Below are 26708 nucleotides of genomic sequence, written 5' to 3' on the forward strand. Positions count from 1 at the left end.
ACAGATACTGTAAACAACAACTACTCTTACAAAAACTTGTAAGGAATTGTTATTAAAACAGATCTGAACAATCCCAGATTAAGCTGGTACTTTCACACTTCAGTAATAGGATCCCCTGGTCACTTGGTTTTTGGATTCATGCTCACATCATTTGCATTGTGTTAGCAAAAGCCTATCTTTTTATTCAAAGAGAAATGACAAATTAAATAGCTAAAAAGTTTACTACCAGATCTTATCAAAAAATGTACTTTTTCAGCCATTTTCTAAGCAAAATGACACACAAGTTTACATTGGAAAAAACCCCAATCAAATGAGTAAGCAACTCTCACACTCACAGGCACAGCAACCTAAGAAAATTTACAAGAGGCCAAGCACCTTTTTTCTGCTGTTCAGCTTCTGCTGCACTTCTGGAGCCTTCACTAGCTGTTGCACAAGACCAAAGTCTGCTCTACTGGGTATCTGTATTTCTCATAGTATTCTCTTTAGTTTCCAAGCCAGTGCATGTTTCTCCAGTGTCAGTCTATTTTAACAGAAACTGTCCATGTGAAGTGTAGGCACAGAAATGTAGAAATTACATGGAGCCTTAAACATAAGTCTGGAAAAGATTACAAGATGATATTTTAACCACGAACACATCCACCAGAGACAGACCTAGGAGAGCTGTTCAAGACTGCTTAAGGCAATGTTTGCATTCACAACAAAGGATTAGGATACAGCCTCCAACTTCATCAGGCACTGAAAAAGAACCCTTGTCTGAGGCAGAGAGGTTGGCAGCTGTCACAGGGTAATTTTGGATCAGGCAAACACTTGCCCTGCGATTCAGGTCAATGTGAACAGAATGTAAAGGTTTGAAAGGAAGTAGATGTTTGTCAACAACAAATCATGTATATGGGCTGCAGTATCTTCAGCCATTTTATGTCAGTTTACCTGTGGAAAAATAAAGTTCAAAGATTTTTATTTCTAGTTAACTCTACCTGCAGCCACACACGCCCAACTGTGGCTTGTAAGCATAAGGGTGAAATTTTCAGACTTTTTGTTTCTAACATTACTATTTTGCAACTATTTTTAAAATATCCACATAACTACATTCTTTATTTAAACACCTGGGCAGAATTACTCTTTCCAGAACAAGGGCTAAATCTATGTCTGACATGTAATATTATAAAAGAAAATGGTATATCAGGAAACTACTGGTCTGAGCTAAAGGCATCTCCTCCTAGTGTTCACTCACGACTTCAGTTCTACTTGGTTGTGATCAGAAGATATGCAATGTATGGCTGTTACCTACCTGCCAGAACCCGCCTGTTCTCATTTTCTTCATCCCCTATTAGATGCTGTTACTGTGGTGTGGCTTTTTCAAGAGCAGGTAAGGTGCAAGTCCTTATGACTAAAGGCTATTACTAGTTATGCAGATTACAAGACTTGTCCATCCACAAACTGGGTTCAGGCTGAAGCTATCTGGCATCTAAGAATAAAGAAACTGGTAAACTCATAAGCAGAAAAGTTAGTACATAATTATCTTCCCTAGGCTTTTGGATAACTCAGTGAACAAAAGAGACTGGACTGTCACAAATGTAAAAACTGAGAGAATTCTACAATGTGCCTTTGAGCTAATATTCTCACTTTTCCCCAGTGACAATCCCTTGAAAATATCAGTGATAGACTCATTCTTCAGTTAAAGCCTCCATCCAATCAACTCCATTTCCATTCAAAATCCTTAACAGCCATGGGCCAGAACATTAAAAATGTTAACACAAACCAACATCTAAACTTCTCGTGGCCTACAGTTTGTGAACATCTCTGGTATTTATGCATCCAAGGATAGGCAAGAGCAGAAAACAAACTTGTTCTTCTCAAGGTGGATATTTGAAACTATCAGGTGGATATGCCGATTTTAGTCAGAAATTCAAACCTCGTAGGAGGACTCAACTAAACAGAGTTAAGACCAGCATGAGCTCTATGCACCCGTTACACAGAAGTGAAGTTACAGAAATTGACCTTTATTTAGTAATCAGTTTCTTTAACTTGTTTTTGATACAAAGTGACATTTTCATTTAGTACAGAAAAATCCATGTCAGAACAGTACCTGTCTGTTTCAGTTGTACCACTGGAGTCTACTATGATCTAAAACTTTAAAAAACAAACAAAACAAACAAAAAATTGAGATAAACAAAAAACAACTTCTGTCCCTCACCATGAGAAGTACTTCAACTACTAATTAATCCATTCAATTTTATATTTATTAATTTATATATACAGTATTATAATAGTATGGTATAATACTATATATATTTTAGATGTTTTTATAGTTCAGAATACTGTATATAGTGTATAGCTACTTAAATACTATAAAAAGTATTTTGAACTGTAAAATACCAACTGTAAAACAGAATTTAAATTTAGGACCAGATCTTTCTTGAAGAACTGTGCAAGAAGAATCCCTTTTTTTAATTATAAAAGCTGCAAACAGAAGCAAAATTACAGCCTGTAGTGTAAAATTAGAACCCTACATAATGAAATGTTAGAAACAGTGACTGAGAAGCAGGTCTACTCAAATAATATTTTAAAAACAATTAAAATACAGTACCGAGGAAACATGGCACAAGAGACAGAAGAAACAGGTACAAAACCTGTGTTAGGAACACGGAGTCAGAAGTGCAAAAAAACAAAAGGGAACCGATATAACAGAGTTTGGTACAACAGGTAAATAAGTATTGCAACCAAAACTAAACCATCACTTATTTTTTGACAGTGAAAACACTAACAATTTAGTACCTTTCTAAAGGCTTTTAACCAAAGCCCTAAAACTGTGTCTGCTCTTAAATAAAAACAGTCTATGTGAATGCTACACACTGAAGTACAAAGCTTAAGAATTACCCTGCAAAATTGCACCAACATAAGCTTTCCATATTTACAGTATCTAAAAGTGACAGAACACAGCATGCTAGGCCTAGTTTATAACTCTACCCCACCTGTACTTAATCCAGGCCCAACAACCAAAAATTATTATTTGTCAACACAAGTTAAACTTGGATTGCTTAGATACATTATGATGTTTAAATATTAGCTTCATGCATAAAACGAGAAACGATATCTTTGACAGACAAGCATTGACAAGATACAAACAGTGGTCTGCCCTGTGTAGGAGTGTACTTCCTTTTGAGCTTACTCCCAAGACGTACCGATTCAATCCCACATTATTACCTGGTTGTCAAGTCAACAATATGCTTAGAAATGGTCAAAATTGTAACTAAGAGTCACACTGTGCATAAACTGTCCGCTCATTCTCAGAAATTTCACTCCATTTTGGAGAGTTACCTCATTAAGTGAAAGGACACAGAGTTAAAAAAAGAACAAAACAAAACAAAAAGACATTCAAGTAAACAGCAAGAACCAAATACTTTGAAAAGGTTTTTGTAAACGTGTCATTCTACAGGGTTTTGCAGCATTGTTAAATTCATTACTCATGGACAAACACACACAGGTCACCACCCTTGTGACAACCTGTCATGTGTACACGTACGATGTGAGAGACAAGCTCGGTGAAGTGATGATCTACCCTTCCCACATGCCTCGTCAGGTCCTCGTGTGTTCAGTGTTATCATTCCCCTTCACAAAACAGAAATCACTTATGGATATCTTTATAAAGACAGAAATGAACTGAGTCCGTTGGGTAGAAAGTTAGTTGGTTATTTACATCTGGAAAGTAGTTTCACAGCAAAATAAATCTACAGTGGGCCAGCTGGGATCCACAGGACCTTGTTTTGTTCTTGGTCGACAGTTGACATAATCTGAGTGCAAATGCTTGAAAGGGCTCCTCCCTGGACAATGCCTGCAGAAAAAGAAACCCCGCATACAAATGAGATGGGAACAAACAGTTATGAGTAATTACCAAGAACAGTCTTCTGCATTTATCTCCGAAGTGTTTATCAACAGATCAGAATAAAGCAAGTCAACTCAGTATCTGACAGATGAATGTCTCTATTAAAAAAAAATAAACAGAGCAAAGAGGTCAAGCATTCAACACACAGTTTCTTTGCTAGCTCCTAAAACAATCCAGGGAAGTCAAGGAACTGATGGCTATAATCAGCTAAGACAACTGTTTTGTAAGTGGCCTCCATGTACTATTTTCAGAGGCATCAGGTGGCAAAGTTTAAGTCTAAAGATGGTCAGAACCTGCTATAATAAACCTTCTCTGTTCAACATGTGGCGTTAAGAGTTTTATATTTACGGGGTAATATACATAGAGACTATAGCTGTAGCAACTAGACACTATTTACAAATATTAGAAGTAAATTATGAGCAGCTCACAGATCACTGAGCTAAATAAAACAGCAGTGGTTGCTACTCCAATTCTTATCGTCAACCAGATTCAAGGAACAAAACACCAACAGCAAGCGACTCCCAGAAAATCAATTCACAAGACACATGAACACCTTTTATTCCACCCTTGCTAAACATAAAAAGTAAAATGCCACTGGCACATGAGAGGAGAACATACTGTCTTCAATACTTAAAAATGGAGGAACTTTTTGACTTAAGAAATATGTCAGCCAGCAAAGCCTCTGGCTACAGCTACCACTAATGCTGAAAAATTATGGAAAGTCTTACACAGCTTAAGGCATAATTTTTCTTTTTGAGAAGAGAAAATACGATGTCACACAAATATACAATATCTGGCTCTGCAATATATACTACAGTTAATGATGTCAGGTGACTTTGGATACAGAACACAGTAACTGAAAAGGTCTATGAAAAATGACAAATGGCAGGCAAGAAGTGATTCAGATTATACACTGTGTTCACAACTTGGTATAGGAAACAAAGCCAGCTTCAAAGTCCTTAGTCAAAAACTGAACTCCCTGAAGTAGTTAAAGAGAGTATGACCTATAGCTCAATGACTAACCTAATAGATAAACCATGCCTATATCTATCTAGATACTATCTACAGGCTCATTTCATGTACAGTATTATAACTTCAACAAACTTCAATGTCAGTGCAATTTGAACACCAACCCTCTCTGACTACCAGCATCTGGAAGTGTTGATGACAGCTGGAGCCCACTGCACACTGGCACCAACAGAAGGAGGCCCTTCCCACAGGGCATCTGAGAAGACACATATAAGACTCTCTCAGACTGAGTGCCCCTTCCACTGTCAGGCTCAAACTAAAATGACACAAATGCCTAAACAAGAAGCAGAAGATAACATGTGGTGATGTAATTTGGCCATGTGCATGTCAAGTTCTCTGTAGGTTTAGTATACACCACGTAAAAAACGTTTGTATGGCTATTATATAACATTTTGTTGAGAACACATGGCTTCTCTCAGGATGCACTGAGAGAGCTCTAAACTAAACACACCCTTTTGTCTCTCTGCACTTGGCAGTTATGCCTCAAAATATTTCTGTAAGAATCCCATTGTTCAGGAGATGAAAAGTTAGGTTTTAGCTAATAGGGTGTTTGCTCTTCTATTTAAATTTTGTTGCCACGAACATCAAGATACATTCAAAAGAGTGGGGATAAAATTCTAGATATGTGGAACCACATAGAAATATACTCTGAAATGACCAGAGAATCTCCAAACATTGTTTGGTTTTCTTTCTCTAGTACAAAATACTACAATCCAAGATTGATTTCATAATTTTATGAAGTTAAAAAGGCTTCTAAAGTTGAATTTAATTATTCCAAATTCCAAAGCGTGCTCAAGAGACCTTGGACATTTTTTTTCATTGTTGAAACATTTAAAGTACGTCTCACAAATCAAAATCACACAATTACAAAAGGGAGGTTGAGGTTGGAACGGACCTCTGGAAATCATAATTTGTTAGTTTAAACTACCAGGGGTTTCTGTTGTTTTTTACAATTTAGAAAACCCTTCTACTCCTTACATGGTATAACACTGACAACACTATGTGAAATCATCAAATCTTTACCACACTTTCTATACTACTGGCTAGTAATAAAACCTTTTCAGAACCTCTTTAGATCATAAGATTCTAATATTCAGAACAAAGGAGATTTCTATCTTGACATTTCCCCTTCTGGTAAAATAAAATAAGAGAACATGAGTTAGTCAAAAGGGAAGGCAGAATGAAAAAAACCAAGGTGCTCATTGAAAGGACATTGATCTTTTGAATTAAAATGCAAATGGATTAAATTACCACTGTGTTCCTACTGAAAGTTTTATTAAATACTAACCTGTAAAGTACTTGCTATACTCCTGTTCTATTTTTTGAGCGGTCTCAAATTGTTCTTTGGAATGCTTTTGTGTAACTTTGTCCCTCAAGAAGATTGGGTCTTTTTGCTCTCTGGAAAAAAAAACAAGCAAAAGAGAAAAAAAAAGAGAAACACCTTGTGTAAGAGTAATTTCTTTAATGGACTTGAAAAGAGTGCCTCTAGTTGGGGAAATAGGAACGGCTAATTCACATGCAAGTAGACTCCTAGGCCCAGAGTGCCATCTACTGTGTCTCAGCAGCATCAACAGTCATCAGGATCATTTCAGTGCTAACAAATTTATTTGCTCTCAGACCAAGACGATATTTCTTTAAAGTTTCAGAGACTGGGAGGCAGTGGATGAAGAAAGAATATAAGTTTTTGCAGTTCATATGAATTGGATCATCATCTCATATACATGCCAGTACTCCTTACACAAAGCTGGGCACAAGTATCACTCTTATAAGGACTTGTGAAGTATTGAGCACCAAGTAAATACAGTATTTCCATGTTATCATATCTATGACACATTTTTGAAATTACTCTTTTTCTATTATACAAGCTCTTGAAAATAAAAGATGAAAAAACAGAAATACAAATGCCAAAATAATTATTTAAAAACATAATTACTAAACTAACCTATCATTGCTGTGGCGCATTTCAGAGAATGCCAACAGAGCTTGTGCTATATCGAAAAGGGTGTTTGGACAACCTTTTGGTGCATACAACAGGCAGACAAAATGTGCCACTGAAACTTATACTGATGACTGCCAGAAACCCTTGCTTGACTAGTTTGACCATTGTCCCTTTCCAAAAAAAAGGAAACAGCTGTAATGGTCACAATTTCACTTCCAAAGTGGGTCAAGACATAACAGTTCCATTTATCATTTAAGCACACAATCCTATAGTGGTAATGAAATACACCTCATTGCTCTATGTCCTGTTTCTACTTTAAAGTAGTGATACTTATCTTCTTTATGAAATAGATAGTAGTCAAATTTACTTACAGATTAAGAATATAAGAAGTCTTCAACTTTAGATACAAAGACAGCACAAGTATAAGATCTCTTAGCAAAATGTTCCTCAATATTCATGCTGGGAGATTATTTCCCTTCTTGCCAAATCAATCTATCAAAATGTGTGAAGGCTTTTTCAAACATCAGGGGAGGGACTGGCATTTGCACGTCCTGTGCTCTGTTCCTGGCTATACTCAAACAGGAACTTCACAATTACTGAAAGAACACAGCCTGAGAAGACCACAGTATATGCACTATGTGGCAAAAGGGGACTTCCCTTGCTTTGTTTACTGGAGAATGAAGGTGGGAAAGCTGAGGCTATGAATCAATTGGCACTGCACCCATACTCTTGACCCTTCTAAGAAGATGAAGAACAGCTGTTTGTCACAGTTACTACATCAATGGATCTCACCCATGTCAGTCTTACAATGTACCACAAAGGTTGGCAGGAAAGATCCTCCTAGAGGAAATTCAGTTTGGTCTCCATGGATTTCTTTGATAGATTCACTTAATTGTCATGCAACCCAAATGAAGTTAAGACCATATACCTCCCAGTGGGTTTTAGGAGGACTATTTTCCCCGTTTTACAGAATCTCAGAATGTTCTGAGTTGGGAGGGACCCAGAAGGATCACTGAGCCCAGCTCTTCAGTGAGTGGCCCATACAGGGATAGAACCCACATCCTTGGTTTTATCAGCACCAGGCTCTGACCAACTGAGCCAATCTCCATGGCTGTCCTAAGAGATTTAAGATGACTGGGATGAAATAGTCAATAAAGGTAAACTTAGACTTATTTTAAGGTAGAATAAACATCCCTGAACTATACCCCTCACAGACTTACTTGATTTGTTTAGCATTTTTGTAGCGAATAAAAATTACAATAGGGTAGATATGAACACTGTGGAGCCGTTCGATGGCATGAGGAGCGATGTCAAGCAGACAATGACAATCCTAAGATCAAATGTAAATGCAAAACACTCATTCAGTTAAAGAGCACAAGCACACATGCAAATCCCCCATTTCTTCCCCTACTTAAATCATAACCCAACAGTTTTGCCATACATATAGCATTTTGGGACTACTGAGCAATTTGCACCCAAAGGATTTACAACAAAAGATAAAAGATGAAAAATTGCAAGAAATTGCATTCATAGTACCAAAAGCATGCATTGATAGAAAAAAAATGTACTTGAAGGACTTATGACATGAAAACTTAGATTGAAATATATGCATTACACTTTTTCAAAGTTTAAATATTCCTATTAATTTTCTCTTTCAGAAATCATGAGCAAACACAAGTGTTAATAGGACTTTCCATGTGGTTTGACTGAAAACTGTAAGCAGTGAACAGACTTCAGGTAACATCTGTCTCCAGGATTATGATGATGTTTATATTCTATATGACTGCATTAAACTGAATAGTTTAAAAAATTAAATCCTTTTATTGCAGGTGATAGAGGATGGAATTTAAGAACATTATTTCTAACTTTATTTAGTAATACTGTAAAAGAATAAGAACATTTCTATTTCTATAAAGGTGAGCTCATTTTAAACAGTCACATGCAAAAGTAAGGTAAGTTTTATTTTATTTAGCAGCCTGGGGAACAGTTCTCTGAATACCTTAAAGGATGGCACTGCTAACATAATTTCCACCCCGCAATATAAGTATGTAAATTGTACAAAGAACTACAGCATTAAAATTGACTCACCTTTTCTGTTATCTCTTTTATTGAAGCTACAGTTGTCACATCAAAATGTCCACTCCTCCGTTTGTAATCGATGAACAGACAATCCTTCACACCTCGCTCAATGGCTTGCTGAGAAGCTTTCATAACCTCTGTTGCACACAAGAGATCCCCTTTCATTACTGTTCCTTAGGCACAGATAAGGCTAAGAAGACAATGTCTGCAAATTCAGATTCTCGAGGTGCTATCCGTCTTCGTGTTGTCATTTTGTTGATTTATACAGATGTTACTGCTGTGTATTCTAAGCATGGGTAAAACAGCTGTATTTGCATACTTACCAAGAGGACATCTACAAAATTTTCCAGGGGATTCTTTGACCAGCATGTCTTTCACAGCATCAAGCAAAGGTCCTAGAATAAGGACAGGCCTAGGGGAGGTACAGTCCACTTTCTGGACACGCTGATAAGCCAAACTTGCAGAATCTACACACACAGAAGATATTTATTTGTAAAAGCATATATTTCCAGGCATTCCTCAAACAAGTAGAAGTATCCTTATAGGAATTATGAGAAGACCTCCTCTGCAAGGGAGGGCAAAGGGCCCTTGACGAATACAAAATACGTTTAGTCATAACTGAATTTTTTCCACTTGACAGTTGCAACTAGACATTTTTCTAACTGAACCTATTGTTCAATTAAAAAAACGGAACTCCTTACCTTCCCCAATCATCCCTAAAATTGTCAACAATACACAATATTTGATATCTCTAGCTTGATTTGTTGAGCTCTTACAAGGTAGTAAGCATTATAACCAACATGATTTTTCTAAAGGAGTGAAGAAATAAAAGTGAAGATTTTGAATGGTGCACAGGATTTCTGTCTAGACTAAGCAACCTGGACTGAAGTTAAATAGTTGAAAGGAAGATCAAAACCATGCATGAAAAAGAAACTCCCTCTCCAAATGAAATAGTAACGCTAATAGGTCCAGGAAGAAATTAAGAAAATGTTTTGAAACACACTGGCTTGTGATTTAATACAAAAAAAAATTCTTATTAGAGATAATGATCGCCATTTGTATTCAGAGCAATTAGAAAGTAACATTATTTGTTGTGCTGTGCTACACCCGATTAAAAATGAAAGAGAAGTAAAGGCAAAGCCCTCCCAAGTATAGCAAAGGTACTTGCCATCCAAGAAAGGAATTGAGTCTGTACTGATTGTATCTAGAGCCAATAAATCTTTTCCATCTTTGGAACCACTGCGCTTATGTTTATGCTTTCTTCTGAAGAATGACCTCCTTGCTGCTGCTGACAATGTCTTAGATGAACTGTTTTCATCTTTAGCCTCAGACATGCTGTGTCTCCTGTAGAATTCCTGATCCATCCTAGAATAAAACAGACAAAATGGCTGCTACTTAAAGTTATATTTTTAATACTTTTGACAGTATCACAGCTGGTGATGCTGTGCCTGATGTGCCCCAGGACATTGTCATTTCTAGTTTACTATTCAGCAGCATTAAAATCAACTTGATACAGCAATATATTTAATTCAATGTATATTAAAGTATGCCATCCTTAAAATTACATCTCTAAGTATTACAATCTTCCAGAAAGAACAGAAGCAAGTCTTTTATACCACATCTCACTAGTCAGACTTGTAAAGACAAATACTTGTTAAAGATGCATCCTGTAACCTCGGTCACTCACATATATTTACTGGGAATCTGTCCTCTTTCCAGCTTCTGAGCATTCTCATCTAGCTGCCAAGCCATCCAACAACCAAAATTTCCCTGTGGTAGAGTGTCATCCACATACAAAATGTCATCTTTCTTAAAGCTTAAATCCTGCTCCATCTCTGCCACACGGTCATAAAGTGCTCTGGAAAGGAAGACAAACAGGTTCTGCAACTGGTCTCCATCAACTCAAGGGAAAAACACACCTTTTCTGAAAGAACTTAACAGATTAGTGGCATGCTCTACATCTCAGGAACACATGAGTGAAAAGTGAGAGAGAGACTTGCTATACTAGACTGTGTATTTGCTGCGAGGGAAGAGCTGGATAAATCAGTAAATTTCAAATTTAAAAAACATGGCAAAATTTATGTTCCCCCTCTCTCTCATATGATAGTCAGCATATTATCCTAACAGCCTTTTGCTGTCATTACCAGTCATGCTCAAATACCTGATGTAGAATCCATCTCCAGGAAGTTCTTTTATCTTATTAAACTCTTCTATCCTATATTGAGTCTTTATTTTGATATTTTCCCCAGGCTTCAACATTTCAAGATAAGCTTCCTCAGCTGTTTTATTTCGCATGTCAATGGACCCATACTGCAAAACACAAAAATAAACCTTTAGATGTGAAATTGTATTCTAACAAGCCACAGAAGTAGCTGAGCTTGTAAAACATGCAAAATTAGTTTGTTTTTCTCACTTGCAGGTTCTCTATATGTCTTGTCACTTGAAACTCAAGTACAGTTTGCACCTTAAGATGTCTAGCAAGAGATTGAGACATTGGCGTGGAAAACAGAAAACTCAAGTGCAAACAGCAGACAGGTACTGTGAGAGAGCACCTCTTGAGAAAGTGTTCCAAGTGTAAGCTGAGAATCATAAAATGCACACTGAAAAAAAATAGTATTTTTAGGGATAGCAAGTGGTCTGAAGGAAGTCAAACATGATTACAAAGCAAAATTTGGATACTAGAAGTTCAAAAGGAGAATCTCAGTGCTCACTTGTGTCTGAAAAGCTCACAAAGGTTTGTGTTTATCACCTTAACAGTCTTGACAAGTAGATAAATATTCTCATTTCAGATACAGAAAGCAGAGTCAAAGACACAATACCTGTTTTTCCCTAAACTCTCTTTAGAATTTCATAGTGGTAAGACCAATATTGTTCTCTGTTTCACAGTATCTTTCACATCCTTGCCTCTCTCCTACATACAGCAATTGGATTCAGAGCTTCCCATTTAGATGAAGGGAGCAGTTGTTAGTAATAACAGGTAGACATATGTGAATCCTTCCAACTTTGGGGCATCCTGTGCTATCAGCAGTGATAGTACTCCAGGTTCACATCATCCAGTTCCTCATGTGCTGCAGCCAAAATTCAAGTTTGCTCTCTGACCATTCTTACCTGGGTTTTGGGGCAGGAACTCCACACTCACAGAACATTTCACACTGTGGGACAGCACAGCACTTGGCACCTCCCTCTTTATGCCATCCCAACCACTAGTCAGTGCACTGCAGACATTTCTGAAGTGCTTACCTCAAGTATCATGTCACCCAAGACCAGTCCATCAGGTCCTTTTGCTGGGCTGTCATCATCTACATCTGAGACAAATATTCCATACAGGTTTCCACCACATATCTGGATCCCAAGATCAACTTGGGATTTTTTAACAACAACAATTCTAGGTTCAGGGGTCCTTTTGTTTGTGTCCACAGGGCCCCTTTCAACAGAAAGAAATAACACATGTACTAGAATTGAAAAACTTGCCATGCATAAAATCAATTTGCCATCTGAAGAATATATATTTTTATAAATATTACTCAGAATAGGTCACCTACAGACAGAGTCTTCAACAACAAACAGCACCTTTCCAACTAAACCAATCTTGCAGAAAGCTTTCTTCATTCCTTGCAGACCTCATGTGTCAGAAACAGTCTGAAAACATGTACATTTCTGTCCTGGGGTCCACTTAACTTTTCTGCTGACTTATTTCAACCAGACACAGCATTCACAGAAGTACACTTCCTGATTTAATACCCTTCATACCCACCCTGACCATTTATTTTCCTTTAAGACAGAGGTTTCCCTCTCTACCTTAAGGAATTCCGTGGACTTGTAGTTGGAGTGGTTTGTTTGGATGGGGGTGTCATTGTCCCTTCATCCTGCTCGCTCACAGTGTCGATCACGGAATGATTGTCAGGCGTTGCAGCTCCGCTGCCTTGGGGGGTGGAATGATTACTCACAGGTTCTAAGCGAGAACTGTGACAGGGAAAAAAAATCAGAAGAAAAGACTGGTGGGTTAATGCCAAATATTTTCCACTCAAAATTTTTAATTTGGCTGTAAGTCAATTTTAGAATAACGGAGATAAAACCCAAACCCTGTAACTCAAACGGGCATGCCAAAAAACATATGTTCACCATAAGTCTATGAGAAAGACAAAGCTCTCTTTTGAAGTGTGATCATGCATCAAAATAGGATGGGTAATTTCACCAGGTCATTTGCCTTCTGTAATTAATATTGGAAATTATGATTTTGGAAAAGAAAAAAAGTAAAAAATACTTGAAGTATTAAAATTTTATAATCCTAGGAAGAAGTCATCTTGGATTTTATGTTAGTATATTTAGGGATTATGCCTAAATAGAAGAGAAAATATACTTTGATGCATCCAGCATTCTTCTTTTGACAAACATGCATTCACACATTATTTTTCAAAGCAATCACACTTATCAGCACACGTGTGCTCACATTTGCAAACACATTAAGTGTACAGAAGTTAGCTATCAGCTAAATAATTGTGTGGACAGAAGAGCTATCTTTTTCCAGGTCTAGCCAGCCTTACCTTGACCGTGAGTGATTGCCAAGCTGATACATGTGTGGGTTATACTGAGCCAGAATAGTGATGGTGTCGCACTGTTGCCCAATGATTAGTCGAGCCTGTTGCTCTGTAGCATTTCTCAAATTAATTCCATTAAACTATGGGAAAATTGCACAAACCAGAATGTCAAGTCTGCAAATGGAAACCAGCAAGCTCATTCTTTCAGTGTCCTAATTAGTGTAATGTCTAAATGCTCACTTACTCCCACTGGAGAAAACAGGAGAATGAAAATATTGCTATACAGTGATTTCTAGGGTTTACTCCTTGGAAGGAATCATCATAATTTTCAAGTATTTTGTAACCTGACAAGGAGTTTAACAATACTTTCACTGTTAAAAGACATATATATTCTGATCTGTGCTATGATTTGATAGAAATTGGTTCAGATCCCCAGTATGAGTAAATTCAGAATTTAAAGATAAATTCAGATCTATTCAGGTCTATTTTAGTATCAGAAACACACTGTGCAACAGAAGGTGCTTTAACACAATGTTACACTTACAAAGCAGTTCTGTACTTTACAAAATGCTACTCCATGTGTTTATCTAACACAGTATGCAGAAACATCATTGAGCCTACATAAATAATTTTTTAACCAGGTATCTTAGCTAAGAATATGGCACAGCAACAACAGCATGAAACTTGGTAAAAGCCAGCTGCTTGAAAATGTACTCCCCTTACCAGGCAGAGTATGGGGTTGGGACTGAAGTTTAAGATTAAGATTTAAGTATGGAAACTAACTAGCTTAAAATTTAATTGGATCTATATAAGACAAGATGAAGATATACCATCAAAAGACATTCTTTTTATGATAAACCCTAAAAATGTCACAACAATCACAATCATGGACTATTACAATAGAGTGTACCCTTTGCTACATCTCACAGTGCACAAGGTTTCACAACGTAGTCGTTTTGGGGAGGGCAGATATGGCTGCAGTCATACAAGCTGATTTATTAAACCTTAGCAATAGGAAGCAAGCAATTACCTCCAGTAACTGATCACCATATTCAAGGCCAGCTTGATGGGCAATGCTCCCACCTGTTACTTTAGAAACAAATATTCCACCATTTTCTCCGCTCACAATGGAAATCCCGAGTGGCTCAGAACCCTTCTGCACTTTAACATGGCGTGGCTCTTCCATGTAGGGCCTTGTAAAAAGAAATTTAAAACTGAGTTGGAAAAAATTGCACTTGAATCACCACAATACCAAAGTTACATGCAATATTTATGCCTGTCTGAACTGTAATAATAAAACAGCTTTGAACAGTTACTTAAAAAGCCCCACTAATTGTCAACAGTCTTAAATGCATTCCTTTATCACCATGCAATGTACGGTGGTAGAAGTAAGTGTACACCAGGTACATGACTGCTCCAAAAATGATGGTAAATATGAACTATAAATAGAATGGTCATGAAGTTGATAGGAAAGAAGCTTCCAGATGCATATTATATGAAAGTAATTGAACTACTGTATATAATATGCCCTTGTAAAACCATATTCTAAAAGGGTATGTTACAAATACAAATGCTGGGAGTCTTCACTGCCAGTGAAAATAAACATAATGAATAGTAAGGTGGTAAACCAAAGGACAACAAAGCACAAATATAATATTTCATATTTGTATGCTGGGAAACACAAATTAGTAATGAAAATTAAGCAGTTGCAAACTCAAGCCATTAGGACAGCAGTTTGCATGGTAGCATTACAATTACCATGCAAATTCTCCTCAGGGCAATTATCCAAACGTAAAAAAAGCACAAAGTGCGCAATACTGCTCGAGAAGGACAACCTTAGATCAGGCCAACCTCAAACTCCTTAGTGATGAGAACCTAGGCCTAGGAGCCACAGGGATTCTCAGAAAAGACCTATTACGGAACAGATATCTGAAAGATGCAGAAGATTTGAGAAGACAAGAACACTTAGAACAAGACAAACAGAAGTAAGACACTAGTAAGTATAACAAGAAAAAGGCTTATACAAAAGAATGCCCTGATACATTCCCCTTTCCTACCCCCATATTTGGGATGTATCCACCTGTACAAATGAGGCTGGTCCATCCATGATGTGCATAAACCAATGGTAGCCTTCTAAAAGTCCTGGCTTTCACTATTATAAACTTTAAAATGTCTACACAGCAAGAGGCACCACCAGGCATTAACAGTTGAGTTCAGTGCAAATGAAATAGCTTGGGCACCAGGTGTGGTGTATTTTTTATTTTAATACTACTATACTGCATTTGACATGCATTAATTTGAATGTTTTCTTTCCTAGCACTTCATTATGCCACATAGATGTTAGCTAAATTGTGCCAACTGCTTAAACTATTTTATTGTGCTTTTCAGAAACCAGAAGAGTTAACTGGACTTCACTCACTACCACCAAAGTGATCGAGGCTGATGAAGGGTATCTTTGGAAAAAGTAGGATTTGAGGCTGGGGACAGAGGGAAGGGGACATTTTTCATAAGTGTGCATATTGCCAGTCTTTGAAGGGATCTTTTTGGTAGCCTTCTGCAGCAGAGGCACAATAGTTTGCCAGCTTATTAATGCATAAGAGATAAAAACTGTTGGCTGCTGACATGAATGCAAGTCTGGAACTCAGCCATCTTACATCACCATTAGAGGTAATGCCCTCAGCAATTGCTTAGCCATGTAGTGAACTTATTACTGATGCTCACATTTTTTGCATGTAACCTAAATTAACTAAATTCTGATAACTTGCAGAAAACTGATTATTTTTTCACTCACTTATGAGCGTGTAAGCAATATTATATGAAGTTTCTTCTTGTCACAAAATTTACCAAGGTCTATTTCTGCATTAAAAACTAAAATGGCATCTTTTGGAGCTTTGTCTATTGTACCTGCTTTTTCATCTACCACAACCATTTTTAAATTGTTTCGGATTGGAGTAAGAAGCAATCAAACCCATACAAATGTATCTGAGAATTCTAGTAAGAACAGAATGACAGATAACTATGCCTGTACAGCAAAGCACCAATAAAGTAAAAAAGAAGGATAACATTTAAAAGGTGTTTTATTTGATAAGCAGTTTTATCAAAATCAAATTAAGCATTTCTCTATAATACTCAGACTGCCTGCCAGAATCACTAGACATGGAGTAGAGAAAAGAAGTCCTTATTGATGAGATCTTTTAATTTTCATTTAAATTAAAATCAACAGAACAAAAAGAAACATTGAATTTTTTAAAAATCTATTTAATTATTAATTTCATCTGGGGAAAGGCCAAATGAACTACTTGTATTTTGTGGGAAACTGAAAGCTTATACAACCCCCCAAAATTTGAAAATTTCTTAGGATAGATTTAAGTAGCTACTTTCCTAAACTGAGAACTGTTTAATAGTTTGTTTTGTTTAAAAAACCCATCACCAAACCTTAGAATTATACTCTTTTTGGAAAATCAATTCAGACTATGGTTTATCCATAAGCACAGCAAGAGCAATGGTGCTGGAACCTGGGTGTACGTCAATAATACGATCAACATGAACAAAAATTGTTATTTCCCAGAGATCAGAACATGTATCTTGTGCTCAAAGACACAGAGATACAGACTGCCAAAACCCCAGCTTGTTCAGCTGAACACTCACATCATTAGTCATGAGAAAGAGAAAAGACACTCAGAATTTGCAAGTGACAATCATAGGAACATTTATACAAGAACAGAAGTTGAGTACATGTAGTACAAGTGTCACACTGAAGTAAGAATGTAAATTCACAAAAACCTCTTTACATTTCCTTTCAAATAACGCTGTTCTTTGTATACAACACATTCTATAAATGCTACAATAACTTAGTCACAAATTCTTCAAACAAGACAAAAGTTTCATGTAATATTTTATGAACAACGTTTTATTACGACCAGAAAATTTAAAATACAGAATATCCTCACAATAGTACCATTCACATTTTTATGGTCAGTGTTTTTACATAAATTAAGCATACAAAAGGGTCTTGAAGTTGACATAAATCTAATCTATTCCAACACATCAGAGCTCTTTTACACTGCCCGAATGGCATTTAGCTGCCTTACTGGAAATAAAAGTCTGATTCAAATTTGTGTCTTAGTGTTCTATGCTTTGAATTTGTGTAAACCTTTTCATATATTCAGTCTAGCCAGATCAGGATAAAATGAAAACAGATGTCCAAGGCTGATACTATAAGCAAAGTATCTTTGAAATATTCATTGTGAGATATAAGGTCATTAAACACAAAGCACATGTTTTTAAGAAAGCTATCACGTTAGATTCCAATTCTGCAAGCACATACACATATACTGAATGCTATTACTAGCAGTGGTCCAGGTACAGGCAGAGGGATCAGTCAGAGCAGTGAAATTGCATCTGTATATGTTCTGTACTGTTTGCAGTACAACTGCATCTGTACTGTTCTTTCACAGTTATGCACTCAATTTTTCAGGTTATCTGGTTATATGGAAACAAGGCACAGTGGTTGGAGCACGTATTCTGCCACGCTAAGGCACTTGATATTTAGCTATCAGATGTTACTAGGTCTTAATTTTGTTTAGATTTCTAGAGTACAGAACAAGGCTATCATAAATAAGCATGTGAGGTAGTTGAACTGAAAGGGTATATTCCAATTTAAACTGCTCTTACTTGGTGTTGCCATTGGTCTAACATGGCAGAAACAAAACCTTTATGAAATCACCTATTCTTAAAATCCACAAAAAGATCTCTTACATACTTTCTAAAGAAAAAAACATTCAGTAACAGGACCTGAGATGCACCTCTGCATCTCCATATTTTTCATTTAAATTAAATGTTCACATTCCTTCAGACTAATAAACACACTAAATTTCCTCAGACACATTGGTATTATAAACAAAAAATATGGGGACCTTACCTATCTTTTCTACGTTCTCCGACAGATACGGGGCTAATGGAAATCCTAGGTAATGTAGACAGGGAGTTCTGAGACTGGCTGCTGGTGAAGGAGGACGTTTCCAAGTTCAGAGGTGACTGGGGAGGAGTTATCAAGCTGGGACTGCTACATTCTGAGTGTGACAAGGAGCCTAGGAAGAGGCAACAGGAGTTTTAGTGTCCTGCATCTTTCATAGTTGGCAGATCTACCCAGACTCAGTGAAAGACACCACACACACCTGAGACAAGAAAGAGGAGTGACTGTTCACTATCTATTAGTCCAGGCTTAGGAAGACCAGATAACTTATTTCAGACAGTGCAAATTCACTGTCCTTAAGGACTCTGTGTTAAACCTGTCCTCTCCAAGTGCAAACAACTACTGCCATGTTCAACAGGAGGCAAGCTTACAGACAAGCTACATCATGAGCATGTCTGAAACGCATGTTAAAGAAAAATAAGACAGGAAAGAAGTAAAACAAAAACCTAATATATACGTTTGTTTTCAAATAAAATATTTATGTGCAGCCCTTCCCTTTACATAGGAGGTACATTACGTGACACCTGAAAAAGATAACAGAAGTCAAGCATGCATCCTACAGAGAGACAGGACAGCTCTGAAATTTCAAACAAGCTTGACAAGACGTAGTTTGCATCTTTACCCTGATTGTACCTAAGTACAACCTAAGTAATCTATAGAACAAGTGCCCTGACAGTTTGCTCCCTTTGAAAAGCTACAGAAAATAAACCTCAAATAATTAATCACAAATGAAAGCTATTTTCCAGAACTTTATTGGCCCAGTTAGGAAAACCACTGCTCACAATACATTAAGGCAGCAGAACATTTGAGCAGTGATGGTAGCAAAGAGTTGCTGATTGCTGTCAGCAAACTCCTGATTCTACTGCACTCCAACTACTGCTTATCTTTAATCAACTTCCACTAGGCAATTTTGAGTGAAGCACTGAAATATTTTCACTGCATTTCAAAGTATAATTCACAATCAGTGATACAACAGTAAGCAAATCATATACTTAAAGAAACAAAAAAAAAAAGCATGTCAGCTCACTGTTAAAATTTTCAAGGCATCATTCTAGAAGAAACAACAACTACAAAACATTCAGCAATGGTTATTCTTACTTCTGTCTGAACTTTTACTCAGTGCGCCAGTACTTGAGTCAACCATCAGAAAAAACCAACTTTCACTAGAAAGTTTCTTTTCTTTTTTAACATTTCTCTGGCAAAATGCAGGTTTTGTAACCTTAATAAAATTGTCCTACTTAGACTGTGGCACAACCTGATTTAACAACTGCAAGGGCTTTGTTTTGGTTATGCTGAAAACAGTATAACTAAAATTACTAAAATAATTCACCTTTGTCAGAGCCCATCATGGACCTTGGATATCTTGGTGTTAAAGGGATCTTAATTCGTTCTGTTCTGTACTGCAAGTTACTCGAAGAACCTATTTTTAAAACAAGGAAAAATTAAAAAGACAAAAGTAAAAGCCACTACAATTAACAAAAAAAAGTAAATTTAGATTGTACTTCTTCAATGAGCATTAAAGTGACCTCTAAATGATCAAGGCAAAAACTTTGATGATTACCCTCATAAATGTGAATATCACAATTATAGCAAATTATCTTGATTACACAGTCAATATAAACAGAACACAATGCAGGCACCCAGTATATGCACTGTACATTGTTGGATGAAAAAATATTTTTAGTATTTTCCTACCAAATTTAACTTGACTCCAAGTCCAAACAAGAACATCTCTGTTCTCTAAGAATTCATGGGACTTTGCAAAGGGCATTTAAAATATCTGGATTACATTCTGCTTGGATGAATAGAACATCACTGATACTGGTTGCAAATTGTTACACTCCTTTTTGCTGTGCTTACAAAGCTACCATGCTCTACTCAATCTTTCACAGAGCACGGGAACACAAACACATATAAAACCCCTAGTTATTACATAATTAAAAATTTAAATAAATCTAAAATTTTAAAATGCCACTGCTATAAAGCATGCATTTGCTTTGGTATCATTAGGCTAGGCATAACAAAATATTTACATGTCAATCAACTAAACATAAGTATACTTTATTTTCCAAGAGTACAATTTACATTTGGCCATTAGTCATCCTTGACTTTTTGTTCAACGGGCTCTCTCCTTTCTTACCAGCTCATTGAACCTCAACCTTTGGCCCTGTGTCCCAACTCTCTAAGGATACTTTTAAAGAATAACAGGCATGGAAAGGAGAATCCCTCACACACAGAGACCATTTCAAAGAGACTGTAAAGAACAAATTAAACACAGCAACTTCCAGGGAACACCTTTAGTCATAAACCCACATAAGAGAAATAAAGCATATTACTTTCTTCATGAAGAAAAGAAGCAAAGGAACACCGGAGCCCTTTAGGCTTTGCCAACCATGACAATCCCATAACGTGAGTACTTAAGGAATTTTCCATTTATAATTTTCTCCAGCATACAGGAATCCCACAGAAAATAAATCAGAAAAGCTGGTTACCAAGTCTGGCACTAGATGGCAATGAATTTGAGCCATGAGATGCTCTTGTACGTGAATTTTCAGAGTAGTCATTGGAGTGTTTATGACTTAGGTCCAAACTCAGGCGACCTTGATGCTGGGAACTACATCAAAAGAAAAGCAGAATAGGGCAACAGTTAGAACTGGGCAAAGAACCTCAGCAAACAGAAATTGGCCAACAAAAAATTTTGGTTAGCCCATGTACTGAATAAAATGAATGCTTCTTTCATTTCCACTTCCACATTGTCCCATCATTTTATGAACTATTGGAAGCCAGAAGAAAAATAGCCTTGAAGTACTATAAAACAGAAGAAAGCTTTGTTTGTATTGGCAGTGACAAGAAAAAAATTAGAAATTAGTTAATTTAAAAAATTAATTTCTTTGTCAGTATCAGCCAGTGGGGCAGAGGAAAACCTAATCCATCAGTCACTGAAAGACATGAAAGCAACTGGCACATCATTTATATGCCATAATGGTTTTGAGACCACTGGATCAAGGAACACACAACAACAGCATGTTTCACTCTGCAATCCACCAAACTGCTAGAATAAATTTTACCCTAATGAAAACAAAATTTTAGTGAGACATAAATTTTAAAACACCTGGGATGCAGATGCTGATGACATATTTGGCTGGCAACTGACGGGCAATTGCTGGTGTGAACTCTATGGCTCCAGGCAGTATAGATTGGATTTCTCATGACAGCAGTCACTGCAGGACATGGTGCTAAGCTTCTTGGTACTGTCCCTGCTTCAATGATAAAAGCATATTCTTATCAACATTATTAGCATATAAAGTCCAGATTTAAAATACACCTAAATATTTTATAATTATACATTTTAACATTTACACATATGATAAATAAAAATATTAGTACACAAATACATTATTAAGCACCATATGACACCTTTTTGATAATACATGCATGTTTAAAATCTTCTTTATAATTCTGTAATGAGTCAGTAATAAAGTGGATTATATTACCAAAAATGAAGCCATTCACAGAATATGATTTTCATATGTGCTAGTAAATAAAAGATATTGTGTTTTCAAGTACAGAAATTTTTTAACGAGGAACAGAAATTCAGAATTTAGTCATCCAACCAGCATGCAAGATTTTATTTAGCACTTCAACTGACTGCAGCTATAGTTATTCTGGTTCCTCTCTTTTGTTGCCTCCAAGAGTCCCACTTCTATCGTGACTTTCAAATCTAATATTTATTTCTGAAACTTATTACTCAAGCTGCTTTAAGTATATTAATCCTTCAGTACTAAACAAAAATCTAACTTAAAATTTCCTCTTAAATGAGTTGGTAGGATAGAACACAGTAGCAAAAATTTCAAGACATAGACTCATATTGTCTAAAATTGTCTATAGTAGGTTTGTGCAAAAGTTATTGTACCAAAGTATCATGCTAAGATAAAAGTTAACTACAAGATTAGACATAATACTTTTAATACTATTGCTACTGCAATTAAGAGACAAAGTGAGAGAAGAGTAAAAGAAATCAAAGAAGAGCAAAAGCTTCTTGGTCTGAGTTTCTCTTGAGCATGTCTTTTCAACTGATTGGGGCACCATTACTTGAAGCTGTTCATTGTTCCAGAGACACAGATTATTACCTTCATCTTCTCCAGTAGGAATAAAATGTTCCATAGCTTCTAGAACTTACAGGAGTTGGGGGCTTTACAAGAAGAGAGGATAAACCCCTAAAAATCATTATCACCGGATTGGAAATTTAATATACAACTGCTGAAAACTGAAACCTAAAATTAGATACTAAAGACTGAGCAATCTATCTAAAAACACATTTACCAAATGCTTCTTGACTTCACAAATTAACTAGCATACAATATCTTAATTACCTCCTTAAATAATCCATTTAGTCAGTACCAATTCAAAACCTGCTAACATGAACTTCAATACCAAAAACTGTTCTATCAACTGAGACAAAATGCTGTTTACTGTTCCACCTGATTATACTGATATATATTGAGCTTCTTGTGAGTGCCCTTTTCACTATCTTAATAACTCAAACACGCTCACATTTAACCTTTCACTTCGATTAAGATCACAGCCTGTGTGGGCACTCAACATTAGACACCCCAAACACTTCCAACAGGTAGAACTTAATATGTTTCACTGCCTGAATATCAGATCTTTTCTTTGGAAGAATTTCAGAAATAAAGCAGCTAAACCCTGGGATACCTTCATTTACTTTCAAAAATACTGAAAATCTTACTTTTCCTCCTAAAGGACAGGCTACACCTTGTTCTGCACTAATGTATTGCGAACTCCTCTGCACAGAAACTGATGAAACACAAATCCTTCAGTCACAAGTTGCTCAGCTTCCTTAGTGATTCTTAATCAGGCTTCACTTCTTTACAGTCCAAAAGCTGAGCATACCATGTTCAGACTACAACAGACCATGGAAACAGGTTTGGTGAGTCGTGTTTCTTCTGTACTCAACACCACTAATCCCCAATACAGTCCAACGTGGACAAGTGCCTTGGGGCATTCCTAGAAAGCAGTCTGGAGTTTGCCACTCACCTGCTGACATGCTGCCAGGGTACAAGGCAGCAGGCACAAAGCCATCGCTGTGCCTAGCAGAACGTTTGGGGGAATATGGCGCCCATTCCTGTAGCTCTGGAGACAGATGCTCCTCACTAGCTGGAGCATATTTCTGCACCTACAAGAACGCAGAAATTTGATTACAGCAAGTTAGAGATTCAAAAGAGTAAAACAGCCAAACTATGGGACTATAAGCAACATCAAACTTTCAAGTATCAGTTCCAGATTGTGCCACCACAGTGCTTCTTAGATATTTGTCTTTCAATGATGTCCTTCTATCCATTTTTCCTCCATCCTACTTTGTTACTATTTTTTATTATTTTATAATCTTAGGCCAATGTTTGCAATTTAACTGATACCTTTTACATCAATGAAACACCCAGCATACAGTTACATTTCTCTGCTTTCACAGGATATTTCAGCTGCTATTGTCACTAGTATTTGCTACAGAAAATCTGGCTAAAAAGCCAGAAAGCATTTTCCTCTAAGCCTGCATTTCCAGATACATGTGGAGTAACCTCTCTTCAACAAGCAGTTCAACTTGCTGTCGAACAACAAGTTCTTCTTCACAACTTCTGTCCTGTGTTTAGCAAGTAGACACTGGTGAGTTAACAACATATGTAAGAATAGCTCAGACATTGACAGGCATGCAGGAGAGCTGCAAATGCAGGGCTCAGCACAGGGCATTCACACATCTGACATGTACAACACAAAATGTGACTGATGCATGAAAAAAGTGAAAAATAATTATTGAAAATGTACTTGAAGTTTTTTATGATAACAGTATTTTAATTAAATTAAGAATTACAGAGAACACCGAGACTCAAAAAGGCAGAGGTGCATTCTTAGAATCAATACTTGTTCATTTTATGTCTGCACTAGTAATTGTTCCACCTACTATTCAGGAATTAAAGCACACCTAAATTTATCAACTTAAGAAAGTACACAAAATTAACTGTGCATATACACATCTAAGCAAAATTACAACACCCACTATGGCTACAAATTTAAACTACACTGTATTTTGCTATTACAAATACTACTTCAGGAGTGAATGCATGCTGACTGGGCACCACTGTCACAAACAGTGTGATGTAGTTGCAATGGACAAGGACAACTCCATTCCACCAGAAAAAAAAATTTCAGAGTGACTGATGCCCACATTTTGAGGCACAGTATCACTTGTGCTCTCGGGCCAACAACTTCAGAGTTACAAAGCTCTGCCTGTTTTCTGAGTGGACAGGGGAAAGAGAAAAAATAAAAACGAATCATAGAACCTATTTTTAACTTAATCCTAAAATCAAAAATTAACAAAGACATAAACCTTAAAAAAACAAAACAAAAAAGAAGTCATTGTAATTCTATTATATCATTTTCTTCTTTACCTCAAACCAACACCTACCTTGCCACCCATAACACAGCTTGGGCAGCACATCGAAGCAACTGCAATATGTCCCCATGTAACCTTTGGTCTCTTCAACAGGGAGTGCCAAAATCACCCACTCTGTTCCAGCTAACAAATCTCCTGGGCATAAGTCCCCACCTACATGTGTCCTTGTCACAACTGGCAACTCTTTACTCATTATACAAACATTACTACAATTATAACCAGGGCTGTGCATATGCCCATGACAATGCACTACAATGAAGAATGGGACTATCTGCTAATAGATCAACCTGATATTCTATATAAAGGAAACACCCCCTACTCAAACGTGTTCAGTATCTTGATCTTGTTTTGTTGTTACACACATGCTAAAATATGACACCACAATATGCCCTCCCTCACTTCATGCAGCCCCGTTCTTGTGATCTTTCTCTTAGCCATAATGCTCTTCAGACCAAATCTGCTGATTTCAGCTACAAAATTAAACTCTTATGCTTTTCAGTCATTTGTTGTGCTGGTTTTGGCTGGGAGAGAGTTAATGTTCTTCATAGTAGCTACAATGGACTATGGTTTTTTAATTGTGCTGGTAATAGAGGTATGTTTTCCTTTTTTGCTGAGCAGTGATTACACAGAGGCATAAAGCTCTCCAAAACTATTTTTCCCTAAAAAATGTTTGGGAATGCATAAGAAATGAAGTAGACCAAAAAAAGTCATTAAAACCTGCCAGGTGTGCTCTTATACCAGTATTTTTACAGGATATGGCTCTAATCCTGCACTACTTCCAAATCAGCTGAGCCATCTGTATTGCTTCTAAAACTCTGTGAACAGGAAATTCATATTCTTTTCCCTTACTTGTTTATACCTGCGATTAGCCAGGTACACACAAGTAAGGGAAAAGAATATGAAATTCTAAGTCATTATGATGTAACAATGTCACTTTTATATAATGCGCTCGTCTAAATAGGTCCTTCCCAGAGCGCAAAAAATGTTTCTTCCATACACTCTGTCAAGACATGGCTCACCATTTTCTCAGCAGGGTTCTTTATTCTAACAAATTATATGCTGATTTTGAGCATGCATCATATTCTAATAAACAGTTCACCTTTATAGTGTAATGGGCCTAACGCCCTTTGAATTTCAGACAAGATGTCCAAATTTGATACATCAAAAGATTTAAAAAAACCCAACATTATGGGTGGTACACCTTTGTCCATTAAATTGTACTGTGATCTGGACAACCAATTTGACAGAGTAAAACTTCAGAAACCCTATTTTCAGTTTTTCTAAAGCTGATGCTTTGTGGTTTAATTTATGTCTTTTCACATTGTCAAAAACATACAAGAGCCCAGGTGTTCCAACAAGCAGCATTAAAATCCCAGGTATGGCAGCCAAGCAGAACACCATCTTTCTGTGTGGTGGCCACCACTGCCTGCTAAATACTGGAACTCCACATACTGTTTTTGTATTTTGTGATACTGCCAAGGGCCAACTGAGCTTGAGTTTAGAAGACCTGAATTCTGAGGATGGGCTATGCTTCTCCTGCTCTGGTACATAACTGGGCACCCAAAACCACACTGCTAATACACTTCAAGGTTTCTAGTTTTGTCCTTCAAAATAGCAAGTTTCTACCTGAAGTGCAGGATTAGGAATGGGCACAGGGGTCATTTTATGCCTCAGAGCAGGAGCCGATTTTGGCCGTGGTCTTTTGATCTCTGGCTCTTCAACTCTCTGAAAGCCAATGTCATCTTCACAGGATTTCCTTGAAGACAGGTGAGTGCAGTCAATTCCCTCCTCCCGAT

General features: G+C 36.9%; 1 protein-coding gene across 1 annotated transcript in view; it reads right to left on the minus strand.

The window, feature by feature from the left end:
• Positions 1-1979: 1979 nt before the first annotated feature.
• Positions 1980-26708, minus strand: part of DLG5 (discs large MAGUK scaffold protein 5) — a 61775-nt gene continuing 37046 nt past the window's right edge. Inside the window, 18 exon segments of the mRNA XM_031062190.1 lie at positions 1980-3832; positions 6201-6310; positions 8072-8181; positions 8940-9067; positions 9254-9397; positions 10099-10295; positions 10618-10788; positions 11092-11240; positions 12171-12354; positions 12729-12893; positions 13475-13608; positions 14499-14661; positions 18390-18558; positions 19774-19863; positions 20936-21057; positions 21556-21703; positions 23502-23640; positions 26539-26708. The exon segment at positions 26539-26708 is cut by the window's right edge and continues 18 nt beyond it. Of these exon segments, the coding sequence (XP_030918050.1) occupies positions 3729-3832; positions 6201-6310; positions 8072-8181; positions 8940-9067; positions 9254-9397; positions 10099-10295; positions 10618-10788; positions 11092-11240; positions 12171-12354; positions 12729-12893; positions 13475-13608; positions 14499-14661; positions 18390-18558; positions 19774-19863; positions 20936-21057; positions 21556-21703; positions 23502-23640; positions 26539-26708 (2597 nt within the window). The 3' untranslated portion in view covers positions 1980-3728.

Source organism: Geospiza fortis, unplaced genomic scaffold (genome assembly GCF_000277835.1).
Source record: "Geospiza fortis unplaced genomic scaffold, GeoFor_1.0 scaffold130, whole genome shotgun sequence".
NCBI classification, from domain to species: Eukaryota; Metazoa; Chordata; class Aves; order Passeriformes; family Thraupidae; genus Geospiza; species Geospiza fortis.